This window comes from Taudactylus pleione, unplaced genomic scaffold (assembly GCF_031769625.1).
Source record: "Taudactylus pleione unplaced genomic scaffold, aTauple2 ptg000985l, whole genome shotgun sequence".
NCBI lineage: Eukaryota > Metazoa > Chordata > Amphibia > Anura > Myobatrachidae > Taudactylus > Taudactylus pleione.
In genome coordinates, this window is record NW_028285386.1 from 1,895,023 (window position 1) to 1,922,222 (window position 27,200).

The 27,200-nt window shown below is 47.9% G+C and overlaps 1 protein-coding gene across 2 annotated transcripts in view; it reads right to left on the bottom strand.

Annotated features, from left to right (window-relative positions):
• The window catches only part of BUB1B (BUB1 mitotic checkpoint serine/threonine kinase B), an 89,085-nt gene that overhangs the window by 24,034 nt on the left and 37,851 nt on the right, over positions 1 to 27,200 (bottom strand). The window contains exons 10-17 of one of the 2 annotated variants that reach the window (XM_088460786.1): positions 21,200 to 21,312; positions 19,339 to 19,472; positions 18,010 to 18,050; positions 10,230 to 10,290; positions 9,473 to 9,560; positions 8,417 to 8,673; positions 7,869 to 8,026; positions 1,028 to 1,168 (exon numbers count right to left, since the gene is read on the bottom strand). In XM_088460786.1, coding sequence (XP_088316912.1) covers positions 1,028 to 1,168; positions 7,869 to 8,026; positions 8,417 to 8,673; positions 9,473 to 9,560; positions 10,230 to 10,290; positions 18,010 to 18,050; positions 19,339 to 19,472; positions 21,200 to 21,312 — 993 coding nt within the window. Of the gene's footprint in view, positions 1 to 1,027; positions 1,169 to 7,868; positions 8,027 to 8,416; positions 8,674 to 9,472; positions 9,561 to 10,229; positions 10,291 to 18,009; positions 18,054 to 19,338; positions 19,473 to 21,199; positions 21,313 to 27,200 lie in introns of both variants that reach the window. The other variant, XM_088460785.1, reaches the window with a different exon arrangement.

Below are 27,200 nucleotides of genomic sequence, written 5' to 3' on the forward strand. Positions count from 1 at the left end.
GGAACAGACGTACATCCATTGCAGGATACATTTAGGAGTTGGAAAGGAGTGTGTTCTTGCTCTCACTACATGAGTGTGGAGGGTGTATTACTGCTGGTAGGGGATGCAAATTAGGAGACAACCTAATGTAAGTTGATGCAGCCATTACTGGTCACTAAGGATGAAGAGCTATAGGACACAAGAAAATGGTTTCAGTATTTTCTAACTTATTGGGTTTTTATTACACAGAACTGTTTCTGACAAGAACCAGGCACACATCTATACCTTTACCGGCCATTAGAAAGGACCAAAAACAATTCTCTTTTCCCACTGAGGCCAAATATGACTGCAGTGTAGACTGAATCCAAAACCTAAGCCTTCAGCCAGAAAGTGCAGTGAGCAGAAACCACTAGAGCAGGAATGCCAAGACCAGCATGCCAGATATTCAGATGTCTCTCAGATGTGCTCAAACTGCAGTTTAGTGCTACCTTCCAACAATGCTAACCCAGGATGAAATCGATCCCAGAGAGGAAGCAACCGCTGCATATAAAGTTAAAATGTAGCTCTCGATAATCCTATTCATACTATAATTAAGGGCAGTAGCATTAGATAGTAGCAGTCTTACATATTTATGCTATAAGGGAGTCGACTTCGGGTAGATATTCCAATCTGTGTTTCCTTTGAGCAAAGGATAAAGGGTGAAGAATCTTCTTAATCTTAAACCAGTTATTGTGTGTCTCTGCCAATTCCTTGCTGTCCTGGATGTGTAGTGCTTGCTGCACGGTCCCCCCTCCCTATATCAATTCCATTCCATCTACCAGACTTCTGGTCTTCGCATGAGAAATCTTTAATACCAAATTCCTCCACTTCCTCACCCGCTTCTTAGGTGGTGCGCTGAGAATCAGCATTTAATAGAACGGCAACTTTTAACTTCGATTTTATTGATGTTAATGCTACCAGAGTTTATAGCCCTTTAACATTCACTGCAGATCATAGGAGCACCAACACACACAACACTTTTAAAGACAGTAGCTTTTCTGTCACTTACCAAGCACCACCGTGTCTAGATTGTTTATAAGGGGAACCTGCCCAGCCTCATGACAGATTTCCTCTAATGCCAGAAGCTCATGCATGGGCTCCAACAAGTTCCTGCGCAGTGCTGTGCTTTCTACCACTACAGAGGTCTCTTCTGAAATAAAGGAATATAAAATATATATATAGATCAGTATAAAATATAACCAATTTGTTGGCTTAATTCCCCCCCCCCCCCCCCTCTTTATGAAACCCTATTGGGATCATATTGCAATATATTTTCATGAGCACTTTCTGGCAAAAGATGATTTCTGTATTTGTCATAAAACACTTCACATCTACCAAAATGGGAAGCAGATGCCGGCCTGCTGAGACATACAGAGGGCCGAGTGTAAGAGGGGCTTCAAATTGAGGGAAAGGGGATGGGCACGACATTGAGGACACTATTGCTGCATAAACCTTATTTCTCTGAATATTTACAAAAGCAATCATCATTCATGGATCAAAATAGAACAGTGCCATTTAGTGGTCAGACTTATTACAAATGAGAAAAAAAAAATAAAAAAAATATATATATATATATATATATATATATATTTCTACTTCAGGGTCCATAGGGGGTCCACAGGGTTGACCTTGGGGTATAGGTTGGGAACCAAATCCGGGCACCACGCAGTTAAAGCTTTTAGCTCCCAGGATGCACTGGGTCCACTCTCCCTATAACCCCACCCCCAAGCCAGAGGCACCTCAGTTTAAGTTGGTGCCCGGCCGGAGTCGGGTCACCGTTAGCGCAGGGGGAGCTGATTAGCAGCCCCTAAGCTTATTTTATTTTTTTAGGGACAAAGTTTTTTCATGGACTTTGGACTCTTCAGAGCGGCAGCGTCGGGACTGTCCATAGGACGTCTAAGCTGCCGCTCCGTCACCCCGCTGGCGCTGAGACGCCAGTACAGATCTGGGGATCTCAGCGGGACCCCAGAGTCTGTACTAGCCGGACTCTGCGGGCGCCCAGGACTGCTGCCGGATCCACGGGGAGCAGGTAAGGTCGCGGATCACCGCTTGCGGTGATCCGCGCATTTCAAATGCAGTCCTGTGCCTCCGGTCTCAGGGGACAGACCGGAGGCGCCGGCAGTGGCGGCGGGCCCCCCATACCCCGTGTGTCCACTAGACCACCAGGGACTTAACGATCGGTGCAGGGAGCCGGCGTCCCGGGGGTTAATAGCCGGCCAGGGGAGGCAGCCTTCCCTGTTACAGCGGCTCCTCCCCTCAGCTCAGCGCGCCTTTCAGTATCCATAGTCTGGCGTCGCTGAGCTGCTTCCTCCGCGGGCCACGCTTCCTCTGAGGTCTCCAGCGGCCATTTTATCTCTGTGGTGCAGCAGAAATCTCTCAGGATGGCAGTGAGTCCAGTCCCCCTGCGTACCTCACCATCAGGTCAGTGTACACAGCGCTGTAGCCTTCCCAGACACTGAATCTGGGCAGTTGAATGCAGTGTAATAGTGCAGTATATTATATGACATGTTTATGTATATATGTATATATCTGCATTGTATGTGACTTATGCTAGTGCTGACTGTACTTTATTCTCTCACCTGTCAGTGTATATCTATCCCTTTTCTTTATCTGCCCTAATACAGCTGTACTTAGGGTGGTTATGAGACCTCACATTTATATACTTGTTAATATTTGTGTGGTTTGTCACATACTGTTGCGTGCTGCACGTTGCCATATTTTAGATGGAACTGTGTGTTGCATACGCTGAAAATGGGTCCCTGCAGCTATTTTTGGCATCAGTCAGGACCAGTATAGTGCTGCTTAATATTTCCGCCAAGATGGGTCAGATATGTCTGACCAGGAGATAGAGCGTTATACTGCACCCATTTTTACTATCCTGCAAGTCATGTGCTGCAGGTGTTAGTGCGGAGGATTTGACTCATAAAGGGTTCTGTATGTGGCGTCATCTGGTGCCGGCCTCTTTCACGACCCCCTTGGGCGGTTTGTTTTCTCGGGATCCTCTCAATTGCGGATCGCCGGGCGGGCCCCATTGTTGTACCTCACTTGGGGTTACTTCACCATACTGCCCTTTTCATCTCAGGGTATCTCGCAGCTTCTTGCACTCTTCCCCTGTGACACAGACTACCGCTCCCTGCAGGGGTTTTTTGCAGTATATGAATTCCCCCTGGTGCCACAATAGTCTGTCATTCCCCTTGCAGGGATTACCACAACAGCCACCCTGGGTGGATGTCGTTTTCTACGAAACGCTAATTGGCGTGGTTGACGCCCTGTGGTTACTTCCCAGTTGGCTCTGCCGTGAACTGGGTACTGTTCGGGGCTCTTTCCCTCTTACACGGGGGGAAGCCTATTTCAGGTATTATTATCCCTGCTTTAGGGCTGGTAGCAGGTCCATTCTGGTTAGAGTGAATGTTGACCTGCACCTGTATCATACACCCTCAGTATTGCGTGCCTTCGGGTTACCTGTTGCTGACTAGCGGGTGGATCGCATAGCGGGACTCTGGCTGTTGCCAGATAGGAGGTGTTACAACAGTGTTTGGCCTCCTGTCCCAAATTCCCTGAGGGTCATCACGAGCCCCTCCTGGGGGGGATGGGCGTGTTACTCGTCTGATTACAGACGTTACTACGCCTCCCATTCCTGCGTGGTCGGATTCTTCGGATCCGTAGGTGGTAACTCTGCCTGAAATCAGTATACTTGCTTTCGGGAGTTGTTACCCATCCTACCATGGCTATAGCATGGTTGGTTAATACTATTGCATATTGGGTTGATGCATTTGTAACGTTTTTTCCCCTCCAACACGTCGGGGGTTCAAATGTATTTGGTCGCTCATGTAATATATGCAGTTGTCATAGGTGGACATGCCTATATTGGATACCAGTCTCCTAACTTTCAGAGTTCCGGCTGCGACTGTATCCTCCGTAATACCCTATGGCTGCGCTCTGAGAATGCAGAGGTGCAGATACCATCTTTAGGGTTGATATTGTTTGGTCCTGACCTTGACAAGATTGTAGTAACATTGGCAGTATTACTAACGACAAGTTTACCGCTTTCAGCTATGCACACTACAAGGCCTCAGACTAAGTCTGTTAAGTCTTTTTTGTCCTCTTGGTCAGCCTAAAGGTCTGTTTCTTCGTAGACTGTCGGCATCTACAAGGGCCGACATATCCAGTACCGAGCAGGCCTGGACTGCCAGCCGATCCTGCTTCTGAACCTACGGATATCTCTTCAGTCTGACGGGACAGGCCTACAACTGGGAGATACCGATTTTCTCAGTTCGCCCGGTATTAGTGTCAAGTTGCCGCGGCTACGTGGGTAGGAGGGTACGCCCTCTTTACAAGGGCCTTACAGATCCAGAAAGCTATGCAGTTGTTGCGGTAAGCGGAGCTAATTGGGCCATCCCCACTATCTCAGTGAGGGACTGGTAGTTCGGTTTTCTTTCTGGTGCGGTGGCTGAATGGTCCTCTTTGGCCTGTTCTCTGTCTCAATTCCCTGAACCAGTTCCTAAAGCTACCTGGGCTCAGGAGGAAATCCCTATGCTCCATCATACGATGTTTGGAACCTGGGGACTTTAGGGTATCACTGGATATACAGGACGCGTGCCTACGGGTACTTACAGAGACCTTTCCTCAGCATGGGCTGAGGTTTGCTGTATCACAGCAACACTTACAATTTTTCGGGCTCTGCCTGTTGGGACTGTCCTCAGCCCCACAGGGGTTTACCAGCGTTTTGGATTTTCTGACAGTTCTTCTGTTCAGTATATCCCAATGCTCCTGTACCTGGACGGCCTCCTGCTCTTAGCGGGATCACCGGGGTACTTTATGGCCAGGTCAGGATGACTGTGGCTTCTTCAGGGTGCAGACGTTTAATCAACGGGGAAAAAGTCCTCCCTGCATCCCTCTCTGGGTATTCTTCATCTAGGATCCCTGCTGGATTCTCAGAATCTGAGAATTCTTCTGGCGTAAGACGGAATCTCCTCTCTTCCATTAGGAGTACATGGTTGTCTGCGCAGTCGACAGATGTCTTTACACTCTGGGATGCATGGTGGAATGGGCTCAGTTCCATTCCAGGCCTTTCCATAATTGGCTCATCTCCAGATGGAATGAGTTTTTTCTGTCGGATAACTGTTCAAACGATGATGCTCTCTCCGGAGGCAAGTCGGTCCCTGTCCGGGTGGCTATGGCCATCTCGTCCAGGGTTTTCTTTGCTAGGGACAGTGTCTGGACCGAATCCTTTTCAGTGCAGTTGGACGTCTGTCGATTCCACCCTGTCAATTAACTTACTCTGGCATAACTCTTGTTTCCCGGTGAACCTGAAAAGGTTCAGTCCGACAGGGTCAGGACAGTGGCTTCCTTTTTAGCAACACTGTTCGTTGGGTGGCAATGACAGGTATGTCACATATTCGGACATAGTCCGAGGGTCTCCTCCCGACCATCTCGGCAGCGTTCATTTCAGGAGCTCTCCATTGGGAAGCGGGAGTCCTCAGCCGTCACGACGTGCATCCCGGGGACTAGTCTCTTCCCCAAGAGAGGTTTCATCTCCTGGTGAGCAGGGGGGGCCCCCCTGAGGTGACCCTCATGGCCTTCTGACTTTATCACACTAGGGTGTTACAGTTCAGCTCTGGGGATTCTGAAGCAAACTTCAGCGACTCTTTGTCGGTGAAGTGGTCCTTCCACTTTGTGTACCTGTGTTCTCCGGTCTCCCTTCTTCCTCGAGGTCTTTGGAAGTGTTTTCAATCGAGACGGAGATGCTTTCCTGCTGGTGGCTCCTGATTGCCCCAGATGTCAGGGGTACTTGGATCTTCGGAGTCTCTACATCGATACTCCATCCCTGATGCTTCACTGCCCGGACCTGTTGTCTCAGGGTCCTTGGTTTTGCCTTGGACCTGGGTCGTTTGTCTTTGACTGTGTCCTTACAGTGGTCTTACGGCTTCCCTGGCTTTCTCATCGTTGGAATGATTAGAGCACATGGATCAGCTTTTACTGGGACCTACCACAAACTGTGGCAGCCATAAATCTTATGGTATTGTACCTGTCGATACAATCCTCCGGTGTCCAGGATTTCCAGATATTCTGGCATTCCTTCCGGCTGGCTTGGGTTTCACACTTGGCCTGGTCTTCCTGACAGTGCGGATCTCTACACTGTCAGTATGGTTAAGATATGGAATTGCTTCACTCTGGTATCCAGTTCATCCTTTGGAGTGTTTTCTTGATTATGCCTCCATTTGTCCTCCCTAGGGACTCCTTGGGAGTAAGTAGTGGTTCTTCGTTACCTCCGGGGACAGTCAATGGAACCGCTGGTTGTGATAGCCATTACATGGTCTATTGCTTAGGCTCTCTCTTTCTCTCAGGGTGTTTATATCAACCAGGAGAGTGTCTGAATTGGGAGCGTTCTCATGTGGCTCCCTCTTCTGGAGGGCATCATGTCAGGGTGGGAGTTGCTCTCGCCCTGTGTTTCTTCTTAGTGGTTTTCAGGTTCCATATTATTCTGGAACTTATGGTACGGCCATTCTGTCCCCAGTCCTCTCGGCTGGTGTGGCCTCATTGACTGTGGTCTGGCCTCTTTGGATTTATGTGATCCGTTCAGGTTCCTTACGGAAATCGGACTCCTTATTGGTGGTCTGAGATTTCTGGTTTTCACAGGAAAGGATGGCCAGCCTATAACCAAATGTTGACTTGGATGGCCTCGTAGGTCTTCCTCAGGGGCCTACCCATGGGTAGGCCTTCCTGTTGTTGATGCTTGTTTTTTCTCGGGCCATGTGACCCTCGTGTGCGGCTCGCTGTGGCGCCTCGGCTGTTTTGCCTTACTAGGTGGCCACGTGGTCTTCTGTCCACACCTTTTTAAGGTTCTAGGCATTGGTTTCCTTTGCCTCTCAGGATGCTTCCTTTTTGGCGACGGATTCTCCTCTCAGCACAGGAGCGTCCCCACCCTTGGTTGAACTGCTTTGGGACATCCCCAAGGTCAACCCTGTGGACCCCCTATGGACCCTGAAGTAGAAAACAAGAGATATGGTAAGAACTTACCTTTGTTATCTCTGTTTCTACGAAGTCCATAGGGTCCACAGGGCGCCCGCCCTGACGCACCTGGCTTCATATGGGCTGTGTGGCTGGTCACCGGTTTTCCGTCTCCCATTTCGGTGAGTATGGTTATTGAGTGTTCCAGTTTTCTCTCTCTTTTTCTCTCCTCCTCCGGCCTTTGGCTACTTACAAACTGAGGTGCCTCTGGCTTGGGGGTGGGGTTATAGGGAGAGTGGACCCAGTGCATCCTGGGAGCTAAAAGCTTTAACTGCGTGGTGCCCGGATTTGGTTCCCAACCTATACCCCAAGGTCAACCCTGTGGACCCTATGGACTTCGTAGAAACAGAGATAACAAAGGTAAGTTCTTACCATATCTCTTGTTATAGCCCCCTGCGAGGAGACTGACGGAGGGCACCAGGACTGGATATATTTTTTGCATATGGGAGTGCCATCCACATACATGTTGTGTAGCCTGAAGAAGGGATTTTAAACTCCCGAAACGTAGATTAAAAGCACTAAGTTTTTCACTATTTCTACAAAAGTCTCCTGAGTGCCGCCAGTTCTTCATTTCTATATTGTGGGGGATTCGTACCCCAGTGGAGGGCACCAGGAGCAAGCTGTCTGTTGATATTGGAGGGGAGTGCCGGGCTGAATCTGGACACACATATATATATATATTACTTTTATTTTCTAGAAAAAAAACCCATGCGTCATGTAAATAATTCTTACGTACGATACAACTTATCGACTATTCATACACAGTGCTTTTAAAAAAAAACAGAAGGGTGAGTGGACAATGCTGACACTACTCCAATTCCAGACAGGAGAAAACGTACCCAAAATTTGCTCATATACTCCAGAAATCTGGGCCATTAGGTCAAGCTTCTCATGGACCAGCAGAGTCTTTACAGCAAAGCTCGTAGAACCAGTAGAGATGGAGGATGCGGAACAGACTGAGGAGTGAGTGTATTCTTGACTTGCTTCTAAAATTGGGCTGTTAGAGAGATATATAGTCACTTTTACACAAACCTCAATATACTGCAGGGAACAAACTTATTTTAGTATCAAACTAGAACACTCTCATAATACAAATAACTGTATGGCTAAAACATGCTGCTGTTATAGATGAACTACATTTTATAATATAATTAGAAAAAAGGATCACCTCAGCCACCCCTTCCAGCTGCCCGTACCCACCTGCTCCCTACCCGTTATACTTACCCCCTCCCATTCGTCTTCTGTCACTGTGGTGCACATGCATGTTGGGTTTGACGAGCACGAGCCAGTTGTAATTAGGTCATAACGCAAACGTGTTTGATGACCTAATTAGATCAGGGACCAGTTTTATAATACAAAGCATGTACACTTGCTGACACTCTTATACCTCAGCTTCTTGTGACAAAGCGCTTGTCCGTAGGAGTCCTCGCACACAGGAGTCTTCTCTCGGAGTGGTAGTCTCTTCAGGCCGGGTGTGTCGCCTTCTTCTGCCTCATCCCTGGCCTTGTGGAAAGGCGTGGATGCCAACTGTGCAGCTCTCACAAAGTCACAGGTGTCTTCTGGCTCAGCAAAAAAAGAATTGTTCCGGTCTGAACCAGACACGATTGCCTCTTCATTTAGGGGTTCAATATCACCCAGTGTGTCCTTCAAGGGAGCATTACACCAGAACATTAGACATGACAGGCTTAATACTCCCATCACTAACCAACACAAAGGTACTTATCTGAGAAAAGCTGCATTTAAAAAAAGTATTGAAAATGTAACGTGAACAAAGTATATTACCATATTCCTTCATAGTTTAGTCATTATGAGCCCCATTCAACTTAGCAAAGCCACCCTGAGCTCAATACCATTGTTCACTCAAGTCACTCCACTGAGCACTCTCCCTACATCAGCAGTCCTCACTAGACTGTGGGCATGGTGCAGCATTGGCAGGAGAGGTAGCGCGCTGCCCAGCAGAATACTGTATGTAGTCCCTGCTGTAGCAAGGTTCTATCAGGATCTTCAGTGTAAGGAAAAGGGACACGATCTCTGGTGAGGGGTCAGTCATTTTACTGTGTGAAGCTGGATGCTGTTCAAAGCTAACGCAATCAGCAAGTCTGTCTACGTATTTACTTCTAAATTACTTACTTCACAGGCTCACATTGTGCTTTAATGTTATTCTGGATGGAACCTTCCATACAGTAGGTTTGTCATTGTTTTGTGCTTCTATATACAGAAACTTACATAATATGCAGAGAACCTTTATATACATATATAGTACTTTTTTTTTTGTGGAACCGCCAAAATATTGCCATTTCTTTTTTAAAAAAGTTGCTTGACAATGCCAAGATTTATTAGCTAGATGAGATTATCTTTCCCAATATCAATAATAATAACTAGTTAGTTGACTACTGCTGCTGCCTACTCCTCTCAAAACACAAACATCATAAAAAACACATACGGTGAGTGGGGCTTCATCTTTAACAAGTGCTTTTGAAACCTCTGCCAGCTGGTGGCGTTTGGGAGTTGGCATCCTGCTTGGTGAAGCACTATAAAGATGAGAACAATAGATTAGTTACTGGTAAGAACAATATGAAATAGGGTAGTTTATGCAGTATAGGTACATAAGAAAACTAGTGCTTCTAATCTCTATCCCACTACTTATGAGCAGGATTAACAATCTTTCACAGTGATCTGGTTTTGCTGGTACAGGCCATGTGCACTTCCCAATTTTTTTCGGGCGCTAATGGATCCACCGGGGTTACCAAAACAACCCCAAAGTCCAGTCAGAGGCCAGCACTTAATCAAGGATTTTTTTTTCAGGACCTAATGTGTCCCGAAAAGTTGGGATAGGATGAATCAAAAAAAAAAAAAAAAAAACCCCACACAATGAAAAACTGGGATTATCAATGAAAAATCTTCGGCCAAAAAGACATTGGGGCTAATTGGATACCGCCCAAAGGATGGAAACCCAAAACACACTACACAAGTTACAAAGATTGGTTAGCAGACTCAGCAGCAGGATGTACCTGGCCTACCCAGGGTAGGATATGAGCCACACCAATCGTGCGGCTCCCTCCCGCCAGGTATGACTGTTACTGAACAATCCCTCAGCCAATTGCGATACGGCCATGGGGTCTCACAACCTGTAAGACAACTCCTATACAGCAAGCAGGTTAGCAAAGAAAAAAAAACAAAACAAAAAAAAAAACACTTACTTGCTGAGCCGTGTTGCACATGCCTCATCAAATATGGTAAAAGGGACATCAGAGGAGAGCACTGAAGACCAGGGGAGAAAATATTAAAAATCTCTGATATTTAACAAAATAGACCAATACACTAAACGGCATGGTTCTAAAAAATAAATAAATATATATATCTATCTATCTATCTATCTATCAATAAAAAAAATTATATGAACAAATCATAGTATAACACTGGGTGGAACATAAATTAGGATTTTTGGTCAACTTACTGTTGAATCCTTTTCTCTTAAGCAGGCTGGGGAACACTGGACCAAGGGGGGATTGCAGGTTGGGGCTGGAGCTGGCACTTAATAAAACTGGCTTTAAATCCTAAACTCCTCCCCGCTGCAATCGCACATTCCCAGTACTTCTTTAAAAGAGTCTGGAGAGGAGTAGGAGTAGCAGGAATCCCGTGAAACTGTTAGAACAACCAAACAAACCAGTAGTGAAAATACCGGTCAAGAACTAAACACCTCGCACAACTGAGCGTGAGGGAGGGCTCGAAGTGTTTCCCAGCCTGCTTAAGAGAAAATGATTCAATGATAAGTTGACCAAAAATCCTATTTTCTCTTGCAACAAGGCTGAGGAACACTGGACATACCAAAGCTGCCCCCAGGGGAGGGAATGCTCAGACTGCCTGACCGGAGGACCGTACGCCCAAAGTGGGGGCCGCCGAAGGCCAAAAAAAAAAAAACCTGGAACGTAAAAATTACCAAACATGCGGACAGGGGACTAGATAGATGCACAGTAGACCTGTGCTGTTGAAGTCCCGCACCGCACTGGCCAAAAGATCGCTGCCGCCCTAACGGAAGGCGATGTCACCCGGTCTGGTGGCAGATGACCAGCACCAGAATAGGCGCGAGTAATGATCGAGCGGTCCCAATGAGCAAGGGGCTGCTGAGTAGCCAGCCAATCATAAAGAACCCGCAGAGAACAGTGCAGCATACCAAAGAATTCTGCAGAGCTCAGCCAGCAGAGCCTGATCATCAGTCCCAGGAATTCACCAAGTGCGTAAGAACCGGAAGGACAATATCCGAAACCAGTGTCGGCGGGAATCGTAAAACCGGTACGGAGAACCGCACAATCTTCATGGAAGAAGAGCAAAGGCAGCTCTCAAACTAAATACAGAACTATGTCGAGGGAAGGCCAGAGCCATAAGACCATCTTCCAAGCAACTTAATTGAAGATTCATGGAATGCCAAGACACAATCGGGCTTGTGGGAGAGCTGATAATCTAATCTTAAGATTCCTCGGCTACACATGCAAATGAAACGGTGGCGAAATACGCAGCACACCGTGTAAAAACGGGTTGGACCTTTGGAAGGAGAGCCAAACGCAGCTGGAAAGAAAATGACAGGGCCAAAGCCTGTAACTAAGTCTGCAAGCGGCCTCCAAACCCTCCTGAAGGCAGGCCAAGAAATGAAAGGCGGAAACTTTTAACGGTTACACCATGAGAGGATTGGCCAGCAGCGGAGCGCACCCCCGGAGACCCACCCACTCTGAAAAATTGAGTCCCCGGTCTTCATTTGTGGGTAAAACACGTGCTATAGTGCATATTTGCGCTCACCGACGTCCTCATACCATGACCAGCATAGCTAGCCTGGAGCCACCAGGATTACCCTCACTCAGGAAGCCTGGAGACCTGACGAAACAGATGCTCTGGATGAAAAATTTCACAGAACAGTCGGCAGCCACTTGCGGAAGCCAGCGGATATCCGAATCCCATCCAAAATGTGTAGCCTTGCAAACATGCCGAGAGGCCATGAGATCTCCCCGCGGGAGGCTGGAGAGGGAGAGCCCACTACCTTGGGAGAAACATAGTCTGCTGAGAAAGTCCACCGTCCAAAGTCCCACTACCAGTATGACCACCACAGAGAGATGGACCAAAAGTCTCCGCCCCCGAAAGACTTAAGCATCGCCGCCACGCACTTGTACCTGCCGGAAGACATACCTGCGACCGGCCGGTGAGGATGGACAAGGCATCCAATAGAGCCAGAAAGATAGCATGGAGCTCGAGCCCCTCATACAGCCGAACTGTAGTGGATGGTGACCCAAGGCCCTGGAGACTAAAATCAATTTAACGGCACCTCCAACCCAGGAGACTCGCGGCCGTGGCCACAATGAGCTAATCCGGAAGGACCAAGTAGTGGAAATGGTGAAGCAGATCGGAAACCCTCCCATCATCAATGGAAAGTGACGGGTGCTGTTGGACAGAAGGGGAACTGAGACGAGAGGGATGCTGAGCAACCCTGTCAAGTTTGGGGAATTACCCACTGGGACTCCCGTGAGTAGAACCTGGTCCACTGAATGACCTCCAAATGTAGACCAGCATGCACAACAACCGAATGTTCCAGAGTCGACGGACGAGGAACCAACCAAACCTTTGAACATGATTAGTATGGTCCGTCACTGTTCTCTGCAAGAAAAACACAGCTGGAGAGGTGTTGGAGGCCACCCCCAGAACTGATGGCACAGAACAGGGAGACAAGGGAGACCTAGCAAAAGCCGGGATAATGCACTAATCCAAAAATACTTGAAAACAAGCAACCCAGAAAGGTCCAAAACTGTGAACCGCCACATTGTGATACAATCTCTGCGTGGCAGCCTCAACCGATCGTGTTGCAAACGGCCCAATACCACTGCTTTCTCCACTTCCTGGGGAAGAGCAATGTGAAAATACAATAAACTACGCCTTGCTGGCAGACCTCCGAGGTCCCACATGGAACCATAGCGAAAAATGGCAAGCACCCATTAGATGTCACTCAAGGGTCCCTGAACCGGAGCAAGTGCCCTAACTCTGGCAAGCGAACTGGGCAGAGAGAAAGACACAGCGTGAGGCCCAGTCTTCCTTGGGACCGTGTCCCCAGACCAGAGAAAGTTACTAAAAACTGCCCCAGGGAAATCTAACCCCTGCCAGGGAAGAATTGGCTTGTGTCAGCCTGACCTTCCAAGGACGCACCACCTCGAAGGAGAAGCGAAAACTTGGATACGCGAACCCCTGCCATTAGGATGGCCAACGGCCGAAAAGTGGCCAAAGGAGAACATCCAATTCAAATAGAAGATAGAGTATGGAACACTCAGATAATGAATATGTATGCGAATCGCAGAGCCAAATAGGGCTTGAAGCCGAACAGACCGTAGCGTAAACCCGGATGCTACCTGTGTAGCTTGGCCTTCCACACAGAGCTTGCCGTGAATGTCCAACCAATTCAGCAGGGAATCCCAGGGCGAATAACTGAAGTCACTCGACGAATAAGTCAGCAGAAGTGACCACAGCTCATGCCACTCCTGTCAAGGTTCGCCAAGACCGGATATCGACCCTAGAACCCATCAAACCAGACCAGAGACAAACTTTCAAGGTCCAGCTGGCGGATACCCATTGGGCGCTGAGCCTTGAAGTGGGTGTGGTGATCTAAATGGATACCACAGCCACTACCGTGGAAGATGCTTCCACTTGGCTTAAACCGCTAGAAGCTAGTGTGCGAGGAACGGAGCCCTCTGAATCTGGTGGCTCCTAAGCATCCCTGAGGAAACTGGAGAGATTCGCTGAAGGGAAAGAAGTGACTTTCCGTCGCCAACGCTTGGACAGACCCACAGCAGCAAGGAATCACCCTGGACAGTAGGTCCACACTCATTGAGACAGAGCAAAGCCTCGTTAAGTTCCTTCGCATGCGAAATGTGTAATGGGGCCCTGGAAGGAGAAAGATGCCTACAAGACCTCCCTATCTACCTGCGCTTTGCACAGCAGGGGATTCCTGAAAAACCGCGCCAGGAACCTAACATAAGTAATGACACCGCGAGGCATAGAGCCAGAGCGAGACATACCGTGGCTGGGTACTTAACCCTATGGAGGGAAAGAAGCCACTCGAGATGATGGAATGCCAAGTCTAAACTCTGTCTCCTAGCTTCACTAGTATGCGTCACAAATTTTCGTGTCCTGGCGCAGGGGCCATGCTAATCTGCTCCGTTTCAGTTCTCTCGGTCCGGAGGCCCCTTCGCTGGGCTCCAATTTTAGTACAGTATATGTGCTGCCAAAGCAAGCACTGCATACAAAAGCCAAAAGTTAGGGATATAGCAAGAATCCCAGTAAACAAAAGTCACAGTTAGGGCTGTAGCGGAACACGAACCCATGACCGCAGTGCGGTGAGGCAGTAATGCTAACCATTAACCCGCATGTGCTGCCCATTGTAACCAAAACCAGCAGGTGTAATTTACCTAAGGCAAAATAACCCTCCTCAGCTTGTAACTGCAGCTGGTGGGGAGAAGTGCTGTGTGCCATCTCCCGTGTGTACCTGACGCTGTAAGCGCAGCATATGCTGGGAAGGACCATGTAGGGGTATTACTGTATGTCTCAGCCCCTCTTTCAGTGCATTACAGCTGTTATTACAGCAACAGAATAGCAGCTAGAGTACTTGGGTTCTCCCTGCAATGAGTCCGGAAAGTACACAAGTGTCCTACACTCATTATCAATCATGGTAATGTCTAAATCCCCTTCACGGAGAGGACCCTGGCATCATCAGTTAGTGTCCAGCGTCATTCCCTACCATCCAAGTGGGCAGAAAGGGGGGAACATAACCTTGTGGCGAGTGCAGCGAGCCCGAAGCATGGAGAGCGCAGCGAGCCCGCGAGGGGACAACCATCTTCTTTAGGTGGGGACAACTTTCGGTACTTGTGCATGTAAAGTACACAAGTACCATTTAAAAAAACATTCATTGGGTTTTCTCTGCAATGAGTCCGTAAAGTACACAAGTACCGCAGCTAGTACACAGGTATTTAAAACCATTAAATTGTGCAGTACTTATCCTTCCAGGAGCCAACATCCGAAGCTAGCAGAGTGAAGCATTCTCCTAGAGTGGTGCACATGTGAAGTACAGCAGAACCAGCCATCCCTGCAGTGTGGCTGAAGGAAGGACCGTAACCCATGCTGCTGCAGGAGGGGGGAGTGCAGCTCCGAAAGCTCCGCCCCCTCCATCGTCACGCTCCCCGGACCTGGGGTACTTCCAAGTAGTGGGGAATGCTCCGGTTAAGTCTGGCTCACCAGGGTAGCCTGTTAGCTCGCACACCCTCTTGGGTACATAGCAGTCCATCCAGAATGTGCCCAACTCCTCAGGCACTTAGAGAACACTGCAATTGTGGGACTGCAGGGGGTAGGAGTATAGGATTTAAAGCTACAGTTTTATTACGTGTCAGCTCCAGCCCCAACCTACAATCCCCCTATGGTCCAGTGTTCCCCAGCCTTGCTGCAAGATAAACAATAATTACTGAGTGGTGTAACAGACAGAAGGCAGAACCATAATCCCCCATCTGTGTAAGCATATTGCAGTTCACGCTTTTGTAACCCAAGTATTTTTCAATATATCTACATAATGTAACTCCATACCTGTACATCTGTATTACCATTTAGGAACCTACCACATAAAGAAAGAGGACGCTAATATGTCGAACATCCCCATCACTCATTGGGGTATATTTACTAAAGTTAGTTTTTAGAAGTGGAGATGCTGCTCATAGCAACTATATTACATTTAACTTGCGCTTTCTAGAAGATAATCGCTAGAATCTGATTGGTTGCTATGGGCAACATCTCCACTTATAAAAACTGTCACTGTAGTAAATTTTCCCCAATGGAGAGAAGAATTTGCGCTATTGCCCACTAATAATGACAACTAAAAGATTACAGCAGCAAGCAGCCTAGAGCAGGGGGTGGAACCCTCAGGACCTGCACCTCTTGACCTCTTAATGTCGCTCTGCCAGAACCCATCTATTTTACTTCCTCTATACCAATGGTGGCCAACCTGTGGCTCTTCCGTTGTTCTGATGTGGCTCCCCCTGACTGACACTGACTGCCTCCTCTGATAGGTACGCAGTTGTTTAAAAGGAGGCTCGTCCATTGTGGCAGCAGTCTGCTCCGCTCCGGAGGCATGTATGGGCGATGTGGTGATGTCACGCCGCAAGCAGGAGTTCAACGTGTGACTGAATCTGAAGCCACGAGGAGGATGTAATCACAGACACCGGACCCTACCAACGTGACACAGGCCGTCGTAACACAGGGTAAGAACGGTGTGTGTGTGTGTGTGTGTGTGTGTGGGGGGGTTATTTATTTTTTTCATTTTATTTGTGAAATGTGAGGGAGCTGGAGTGACCCATGGAGTAAGAGGGAGTGTGGGGGAGGGTGGTTGGACTGGAGTTTCCCTGGGAAAGAGGGGGGGGGGGGGGGCTGTTGTGGCACATGAGGGTCTCCTGAAGTGGCATGTAGGGCTGGAGTGAAACCAGGTCGGGTTGGATTGTATTATGTGGATCTGGCTTGCTTCAGTGTATTTGATGTGGATCTATGTTTTTTTATGTTGTTCTGGCTTTTTCTTTCCCTTTAATAGTTACTTCCACAGTGATTGTGTGCATGCGCTTTTACATGATCCTACAAACATCATACCAGGTGCTTGGCCTAGCTGGCCACACCCATATTTGCACGTGCGCCTTCACCGTGCGCATGATCTTGGCTCTTTGACTTACCTACAGATATTTTTGGGCTTTTTGCCTCTGACTGGTTGGTCACCCCTGCTGTATACTCTCTTATGCCTGGCATACACTTCACAGTAGTCAGCCTGCACTTTAATGCCTATGTACGTCATCACCGTCCACCATCTCTACATATATCCACCACTGACAAGTTACACCCACTCTACCACCAACTGCAACCAGGTTCCCCATGGTCTCGCCACCTTCAGCATAGCCATAAAATATAATGCATTTACAACCTACAATATATCCCATTACTTAGATATCCATTAATGACTCTCCCTAGCTCTGGGCTCTGCAATGTCAATATATTCTGCTTTATAATAGTTACCTAATAAAGCTGCGTTACTTCACCACACACCATTAAGAACTTTCCACAATCTTGTTACATTCAGTATTTACTGCTGCTTACGGTCAGTGCAGTATTATTGTTATTTCATCAACACACACTACAACTGTAGCTTGGGCACTGCCAGAGTGTGCCATCCAGCTGACAAAACTACGCTCTACAACAGGGGTAGGCAATGGCCAGCACTCCAGTAGCTGTGTACCTACACATCCCAGCATGCCTTACAACAGTTTTAGCATGCCCTAACCACAAAACTGTGGCAGAGTTCCACAGCAGCTGGAGTGCCAGACATTGCCTTCCCCTGCTATACCAGATCAAAGAACCAGAAAAAGCAGGGCTCAAGCAGGAAACATACACAAAACGATGTATATGTATATATATATATATATATATATATATTTATTTTCGGCTACGTTGCAGTGGCATAGAAGGTGTAGCCACTTATATTTGCCATTGTACACTAAAGTTTGTCATGCTGGCCACATACATAGCAGTATTTTACCCGTTCTGGCCGATTCCGACACATTGGAACGACAGATCGTGTAAAATGTGGCCAAATTGAGAGTAAATCATGAGTACCCACTCACGATGCGCGTCCCCGCTGGTCGCACTTCGCATCTTCAGATCTGCCGTGCAGTAGGGCAGATCTGACAATCCAGGACACGATGCACTGTGAAAGTCTGGATGCAGGAGAGATCGTTTGAAGATTGGACATCAAATTGTGTGCAGAGCTGCCGGGGAGAGTTTCAAGGGAAATCATGTACATCAGCTCATGGCACATCTGCACATGGCACATCATGGCTCCACTGCACATCGCTATGTGTGTGGGCACCTTTAGACTGCATCTGCGTCACATATAAAAGTTAATTTACATCTCTCTTTACTCACCTGTAGTGTCAAATGGGGGTTGGGCTTTAGTCAGGGACTCACTGCTTTAAATAGAAAATAATATATTCAACTTTAACAAGATTCCAACTTTGTGTTGTCAACCCAAAAATACATACAAATAAATAGTGTTGCAGAGAAACAACTACACCTGGGTACAAAGGTCTCATTATACATAGGGTTACATTTGCATTTATGACTAGACTGGGAAGACTGTTACTATTATTAGGATAAAATATATCAAATGCCTCAACCTACTTGCTTTAATACTGGTTGGAGGACAGACAATATGGGGTTCCAGGCAAATATATATGCATTACATAGTAAAAAAAAAAAACAACAACTTCTAATACAAAATTGGCTTATCAGTTATGATGTACTGTGCAATATGTAAATAAGCATCTTGGTAACAATAAACACTACTTTATGGATTTAGGAGAGGGAGCTATAATATATTAAATAGTTTTACACACCCCTACAACGAATATAGTGTGAGTGTGTGTGTACACACATTCATTTGTGGGCATTTTTAAAGAGAAATATCCCCATCCAATAAGCAATTATTGTTAGTTTCCCATGCCAGAGAACCCCATCCATTTGAAAATAGGATTTCTGGTCAACTTATTGAATCCTTTTCTCTTAAGCAGGCTGGGGAACACTGGACCATTGAATTGTAGGTTGGGGCTGGAGCTGGCACTTAAATTAAACTAACTTTAATACCTAAACTACTCCCCCTGCAATCCCACAATCCCAGTACTTCTTTAAAAGAGTCCGGTGAGGAGTAGCAGGAATCCCGTGAAACTGTTAGAACCAAACAAACCAGTAGGGAAAAGACCGGTCAAGACCCAAACACCTCGCACAACTGCATAGCCCCCTACAACGTGCTCTACTCTGTGAAGCACTTAAAGAACACTGGAATTGTAGGATTGCAGGGGGAGGAGCTTAGGTTTTAAAGATACAGTTTAATTTAAGTGCCAGCTCCAGCCCCAACCTGCAAGCCCATAGTCCAGTGTTCCCCAGCCTTGCTGCAATAGAAAAATGTATTGGGGTGAGTGTGAGTTTTAGGTTCTCCTGACTTGCTTGCAGAGTAACACCACAGATTTGGGGGAGATAAATATCATCATTTTAGGTGTATTTATCCTGAAAGTGTGTAAATTAACGAGTTAGGGAACATCTGAAATACAGACGCTCCTGCTGAGAATAGTTGTGTTTATCCTTAGCTCCAGTGCATTACATAATGAGAAAGGCGGTGAAGCTGTGCAATGGCTGCTGGATAATGTAACACCTATTGAATGATAGAAACAAATCACATTAAATTTGTATTGAGCCTGCCTTGGTAATGTGGGAGCAACAACATTTCCCAGAGACGCCCCAACTTCTGCGCTTTGAGGAGATGAAGCAATGGCCCCTTCTGGTTTGGTTCTTGCGTCGCTATGTACTTTATCAGACTCTTCAGAGTGTGCAGGCTGTGGAGGGGAGATATTTCACGTTACATTTTCTGAAGACGCAGGTAATGTTCAGCAGTGGGTGCAAAGCCAAATAAATGGTGCTCCAGCTGGGGCACTACTCTATTTTATACTGAGACACGGAACAGACTAATGTAACTCTTTAAAACTAGTTAACTTGGATCTATCATGGACTTCTGACGCCCTGACCATGGCGCACAGTTTTATAATTAGACAATGGCAGTTTGATGTTAAAGTGGAATCAAACTCCTATAAAATCTAGTGGCTATTCCATAATGACTGAACACAGAAAGACTAGCCATTTCCGATTCTGCACTGCAAAAGGTCACATTAACCAGAGGTCCACTTTAAGATGATAGCAGATTGGAGAAAGTATAGAAACAAATTAAACTAAGCTTTATAAACAAATTGAAGAACCGGCCCTACACATCATTTTTGAGAACGCTCAAATACTCAAACAGGTGCTTTCAGAGCAGTTATGACGGATCGGTCTTGATATCCCTCAATAAAAAGAGAAAAGGATGCACACATGTGTAGTACATATGGACTGTTACACCATATCCTCCACCACTATCCTTCTCATTATAGATCTTGCCAATGTGAACAGATGATTTATCTTGAAACTCCTCCACTTGGTGTAATGTCAGAATATAACAGAGTGAGGAAATTGAGGGGTTTCACCCTTAGTCAGATTACCATGAAAACAGAATGTAGATGGAGAAACGAGTTATTGGTGGGAGAAGGTGCTCAGTTTACTCACACTGGACTTGACATCACTACAAATGTAGAAAAACTGCGCTACAAGCAATAGTGCAGTAGTACAACCGCTGAAGTAGTCACCACCACCCCCAAAATCAAATTATTATAACAAAGTACTTGCGTTCCTCTGCGCTCCCTGAGATATTGTAGTAATTCATGCATTTCAGTTCCTTAAGATTCCTTTCATCAACAACTGTCCTTTGTTTCCAATAGATATATTTAGGAATAAAAATCCCAGCGGATATGTTCTTAATAATCCTCTTAAACTTTGGCCTACAGTGTCCCCTTCCGGATCAGCAGACCGGATAGAGCAAAGGGGTTGATAGAAGACAGATATACATATTTGTTAGCACTGCGGATCAGGGAAGATCGGTGCTGATCAGTGAAGAATTACAACCACCCTTTACCCTGTACAGCACCAAAACCCCCTCCCCTCCCTACCGCCCCTTCTCTCCCTTTATTTTCCACATCAATTAATGGAACCAGCTTCAGATCTGGGCTAGAGGTGGCTGTGGGGAGGACCTCACACAGAAGTATTGGGACCTCTCGGAGTGGAACTCACGCGATAATAATTGAATTATATAACACTTTCTGGGATTTATATGAATATGATCCAGACAGGGACACTGTAGGTCAAAGTTTAAGAGGTTTAGTAAGACAAGGACTGGGTCTTCCTTGATTTACATTCATGTACATGGTTTGATAACAATAGGACAGCCTGGCTGCTCCATTATACTGCGTAATAGAGGAGGAATTGTGTATTAAATTCACTTAGAGCCCATGTGTCTTCAGAGGTGATGACATGTGACACTTTGCTTAGATACATAACGCCAAGTCATGCTTACAGGGCTGTATAACAGCATTATGCCAAGACATTAGGTCCTTAATGTTTAGTGGAAATAAGGAGTTCATGGTTCTATAATGGGTAGTGTTGTAGCTAGAGCACAGAGCTGGAGTGATAACACTACCTCCTCAGTGACTCCGTCTTGCCTTCTGACACAAGATGCTTTTAGTTGCTTCTCCATTTCTTCAATTTGTCTTTCCATCTCCTGTCTACGAAGAGCGCTGGCTTGGAGATCTTCTGCAGAATATTAAACAGAAGCTTCACTTTTAGATGCAAAACAATCAATCAGTTACAGACTGGTGCAACCTGCCATTGCTATTACAGAATAGCCATTTTTCAACCCACAAGAAGCTTCATCAAATGAGAAAAAAAAAAAAAAAGAATTATGTTGCTTACCTGTTAAGTCTCTTTCTTTGACTCCATAGGGGGCACAGGGATAACGCTGGGTATAGCCTAGAGAGGAGAGTCTGGGTACCAAACAGTAAAATGAAAATACCCACAAGCCCAGACTCGCACTCCTCTATACCCCGACCCCAGCAGCCAGTTTAGTTTGCAAGCCCATGGCAAGAAGTGAGGCAGAGAAGGAGAAAAAAGGTCTGAGACACACACACACACACAGCCGGACAGGCAGGGCCGGTTCTATGATTACGCATGGTACGCGGCCGCGTAAGGCGCCACATAGTGAAGGGCGCCGCAGCCGCGACCATGCAGACATTAATTTACTTAGCCAGCAGCGGAGAGGTTTTACCGCGGTGCAGACTGTCACTGTGACACAGCTGCACCGCGGTTGTAATGGGCGGCCGTCGGATGCCTTGAATGCGGCGACGTGACGTCATGACGTCACGCCGCAAGGTCACAGGAACATCACGCAAGGGCAGGAGCGCATAGGTGAAGGCTGGGATGGGAGCCGCGGTCTGCGCTTGGAAAGGCCTGGGAGTCTGACGGAGTAGTTATATTGGTGCCCCAGCGCCAGCGCCCAGCTCTATGTAAGCAGTATTGTTTTGTGGGCTGGACCAGCTGAACCGCCCACCCGGGTCTCCAGACCAGATGCCGTCACCAGGTTTTGGGAAGGCAATCTATCCTCATCCCCCCTGGCCCAGGGCTGCCTGGCTGGTAAGTTGGAATAACACTGTGACAGACTGACAGTATGTGTCACACTCAGATACTCACATCTAGTGATGAGGTGCTTGCCTGGCCCTGGAGCAGGGTATAAACCTGCATATGGTGTTGATTTATAGATGTATATCTATAACATCTATATCTCCAAAAATAATTTGACACCTAGGCTATCATAGCAAAAAGCTTTATCTATCCATAGGGCTTAAACATGGTAATGGTGTGGCTTTATATATATATAGCTATATCTGTAAAATCACACCATTAACATGTTTAAGCCCTATAGATAGATACAGCTATATGATAGGCTAGAGGCATATTCTTTTTGTTGAGGGTATATCTATATATGTAGATAGATTTAGCTGTAGTGAGGCCATGCCCCATCTGGGATTTAATAAACCAAAATGTGAGGTGTATTTATACATATATATATACACACAGAGGGCCGGTTCTCCCGTTACGCATGGTACGCAGCTGCGTAAGGCGCCACATAGTGCAGGGCGCCTCAGCTGCGTACCATGCGGGACGCGGGCAGACTGTGTCTCTGTGACACAGCTGCACCGCGTGTGTAGCGCTGACCGGACGCGGTGTCAGGTAAGTGTTTTTTTTTTTTTTTATTATGTCTCTACTGCGGGGGGAGGTTGATTACTACTGGGGGCACTACAAGGGGGGGACTACTGGGAGCACTACAAGGGGGGGAATACTACCGGGGGCACTACAAGGGGGGGGGGGGGAATACTACTGGGGGCACTACAAGGGAGGGACTACTGCGAGCACTACAAGGGGGGGGAATACTACTGGGGGCACTACAAGGGGGGGGACTACTGGGAGCACTACAGGGGGGGAATACTACTGGGGGCACTACAAGGGGGGGAATACTACTGGGGGCACTACAAGGGGGGGAATACTACTGGGGGCACTACAAGGGAGGGACTACTGCGAGCACTACAAGGGGGGGAATACTACTGGGGGCACTACAAGGGGGGGGGGGGGGGACTACTGGGAGCACTACAGGGGGGGAATACTACTGGGGGCACTACAAGGGGGGGAATACTACTGGGGGCACTACAAGGGGGGGAATACTACTGGGGGCACTACAAGGGGGGGAATACTACTGGGGGCACTACAAGGGGGGGGAATACTACTGGGGCACTACAAGGGGGGGGAATACTACTGGGGGCACTACAGGGGGGGAATACTACTGGGGGCACTACAAGGGGGGGAATACTACTGGGGGCACTACAAGGGGGGGAATACTACTGGGGGCACTACAAGGGGGGGAATACTACTGGGGGCACTACAAGGGGGGGAATACTACTGGGGGCACTACAAGGGGGGGAATACTACTGGGGGCACTACAAGGGGGGGAATACTACTGGGGGCACTACAAGGGGGGGAATACTACTGGGGGCACTACAAGGGGGGAATACTACTGGGGGCACTACAAGGGGGGAATACTACTGGGGCACTACAAGGGGGGGAATACTACTGGGGGCACTACAAGGGGGGGGGGGGGCGAGTACTACTGGGGTACTATATAAGGGGCTTACTACTGGGGGCACAAGGGGCACTGCACTGGGGGGACCACTACCGGGGGCACTGTAAAAGGGGCACTGCGCCAAAAAAATACTCGCTTACCAAAAAATTTGGGCTAGGGCCGGCCATGCGGACAGGTAACCAAGGAAACACACCCCGGCAATCAGGCATGTCAGGGTGGACGCCCTGTGCCTCCTATGGAGTCAAAGAAAGAGGCTTAACATGTAAGCAACATAAGCAATTTTCTTCTTCCTCCACTAGGGGGCACAGGGATAATGCTGTGACGTCCCAAAGCTGTCCGCTCCAGTGGGAACAGAACTCCCGAAGGTGCGGTCTGAAGACGCAAATGTGTCAAAGGCATAAAAATCAAATAAAGATAAAGAGCAGACGACCACGTGGCAGCTTTATGGATCTGTTCAGCAGAAGCAACACAGCGAGCTGCCCAAGAAGTCCCCACTGACCGGGTGGAATGGGCAGTAATCACAGCAAAGGCAAGAAGATTCACCAAGGTGTAAGCCTGGCGTATAGTGTAACTGAGCCAGCGAGCCAAGGTTTGTTTAGGCCAGGTCCTCTTGTGATCATCACAGGACGAACAGAGAATCAGACTTGCGAATATCTCTGGTCCTGTTTACATTAAGCCGGAGATCCTGCACAACATTCAAAAAGAAGGAGGTTTCTGGCTAAGAATATGAAACTTGGAAAAACAGAACCAAACTTTCTGGTTGATGTGGAAGCGCAACACCACCTTGGGAAGATAACCCAGGCGAGGCCGCAGCACAGCCCTAGCCGAATGGAAAACCAAGAACAGGCAGTGACATGACAAGGCGCTCAAGTCAGACACCCGGTCCAATGCGATGGCAAGAAGAAAAACCTGTCTTCTATGTAAGCCAACGTAGCTCAATCGCCTGTAACAGTTCAAAGTGAGCATATTGGAGAGCCTGGAGAACCAAGGGCAGGTCCCAGGGAACCATAGGGGACACAAATGGTTGCTGAGCGTAGAGAACTCTCTAGAACAAGGTCCGCACATCAGGTAACAGTGCAATCTGTCTGAGGAAGAGAACAGAAAGCCAAAACCTGGAACTTCAAGGACCAGACAGGTCTGCAGAAAAAGAAAGTACACGGGAGAGACGAAGACGACCTGCTGTTAGACCCCTAGTCGCACATCAAGCAAAATAGGTACGCCAAAACCGCAAACATTAAGCATGGTTCGAACGATCCTTCCATAGAACCCCTTTGCTCTCAAGATCCACCCAGTCAAAGTGAATATTGGGAATTTGCGCATGCGCAGGAACCATTCTGCAGAACAGCCCCTGCTATGCCTCTGCCCGATTTAAGGGGCAGTGCAGGGACAACCGGAGTTCCCAGAAACGGGGCGTGATACTCAGTTTTCCGGGAGTGTCAAGGCCAGAGGCTGTGTACCTGGCTTTGTAAGCGGGCCAGCAAGTGTAAGCTGAGGCAGTGCTGGGAACGCAACTGCAGTAGGGGGGAGTCATACAATTCCTGCTGCATTTGCATATTAGCAAGGACAGAATTGTAAAGCTGCTTGCATGCAGAGCTGAATCACCCCCTATGTCCGGTTGGCCCCAATAGCGGACCAGCATTTCAAAGATGTCCAGATGCAGCACCCACTCGCCTGCGGGAACGTTCTGACTGCTTAAGAAGTCAGCTTCCCAAAATCCTGGACACCTGGTATGAAGACCGCGCACAAAGTTGGAAGCTGATGCACCGACCAGCGGAGAAAGCGGCTGACTTCCTTCAGGGCACTATGACCGATTGCCGCCCTGGTGGTTTATGTAGGTGACCATGGTCGCGTTGTCCGACCGTATTTTTACTGGATGCCCTTGAAGAGGCTGCGCCTGACAAAGAGCCCTGTGAACGGCTCGGAGTTCCAGAACATTGATGGACAGCTGCCTTTCTGGAAGCGTCCAACGACCCTGGAAGGTTTGATGACATGTCAACGCCCCACATCCCTGAAGGCTTCCGTCGGTGGCAAGACCCAGCCCTGTATCCAAAAAGGAGTAGTCCTTGTCCAGGTGTGAACACTGGAGCCACCACAGTAGGGAGAGAAACATCTCGGGGAAGAATGAGCGTCTGCACCTTGAGCTTCGGGAGAGACTTGTTCCACCATCTCAGAATAACCAACTGAGGAGGCCGGGAGCGGAACAGTCCTTACTCCAGCATGTCGAAGGTGCATACAGGAGTGTATGGACATTCAACGGTGGCTCAGAAAAGTGCGGATCCTGGATTGCAGGATCATTATCTTGGGTGGAAGACTCATTGAGTTCTGGAGTCCAACAATGCTCCCAAGTGGAGCATTTCCTGAGAAGGGATTAATGTGGATGTCTGCCAATTGATTATCCACCCCTGTGACTGGAAGAGTTCCACAGTCAAGCGGATGTGATCCCTGAGGACCGTCGGAGACTGAGCAGGAGGCAGGTCGTCCAGATAAGGCAAGATCCGGATGCCCTTGCGGAAAAGTTTCTCCGCCATGACCTTCATGAACGCACGAGGGGCTGTGGAAAGACCAAAAGGTAATGCCTGAAACAGATATTGGTTGTTCCTTACCGCAAACCTGGAGGAAGTGTTGGTAACTGGCTCGGATGGGGTTATGTAAATATGCATCCTGGATATCCAACAAAGTCATAAAATCCCCAGCTCCAGAGCCAGAATAATGGAAAGAAGGGACTCCATGTGGAATCTGGGTATCCAGAGGAACCTGTTGAGATGCTTTAGAATGGGCCGAAATGAGCCGCCCGGCTTCTGGACCAGAAAAATATTGACTTAGAAACCCAATCCTCTTGGAGAGGAGGGGAAGGGAATGATGACTTTGGAGGCCAAGGAGAAAGCTCCAAGAACTTCTGCTTTACCTGGCTGTGCTGGAAGGCCAGTGGAAAGAAAAAAAAAACCACGGGACGGCAGATGCTTTTGAAATGTTAGAGCGTAGCCATGACACACAATGCCCCTGACCCAGGCGTCTGTCTTAGTCTGCATCCACACTTTTGAATAGAGTAGAAGCCGCCCTCCCACCCCAAGGTCTCCTGGGTCGAGGCCTGCCCCATCATGCGGCAGGCTTGTCCGCTGGCTTGGCAGTAGGACATCTGGTGGGCGAAGGTTGCTTATCTATGGTCTTTGAGTCCTTGGAGGCAGGACCCTTGCTTCTTGAAAACTTCTCTGGCTTTGCCCTGTGGACGAAAGGAACGAGAAACTGATATCCTAGGTCTGAGCGGAGCCACCGAAGGCAAAAAAGCAGACTTAGAGGGCACCAGTGCAGCCACGATCTTGTCCAATTGAGTTCCGAACAGTAGGACTGCAGAATAAGAAAGAGCTTCTATGGATGTCAGCCTTCCAGGTGCGCAACCATAGTGTTCTTCTGGCTGCAATGGCAGAAGTAGACACCTTTGAGGCCAGAATTCCTGTGTCTATGACCGCTTCGGACAGGTAGGAAGCTGCCTCCCTAACATGCCTCACCAGGT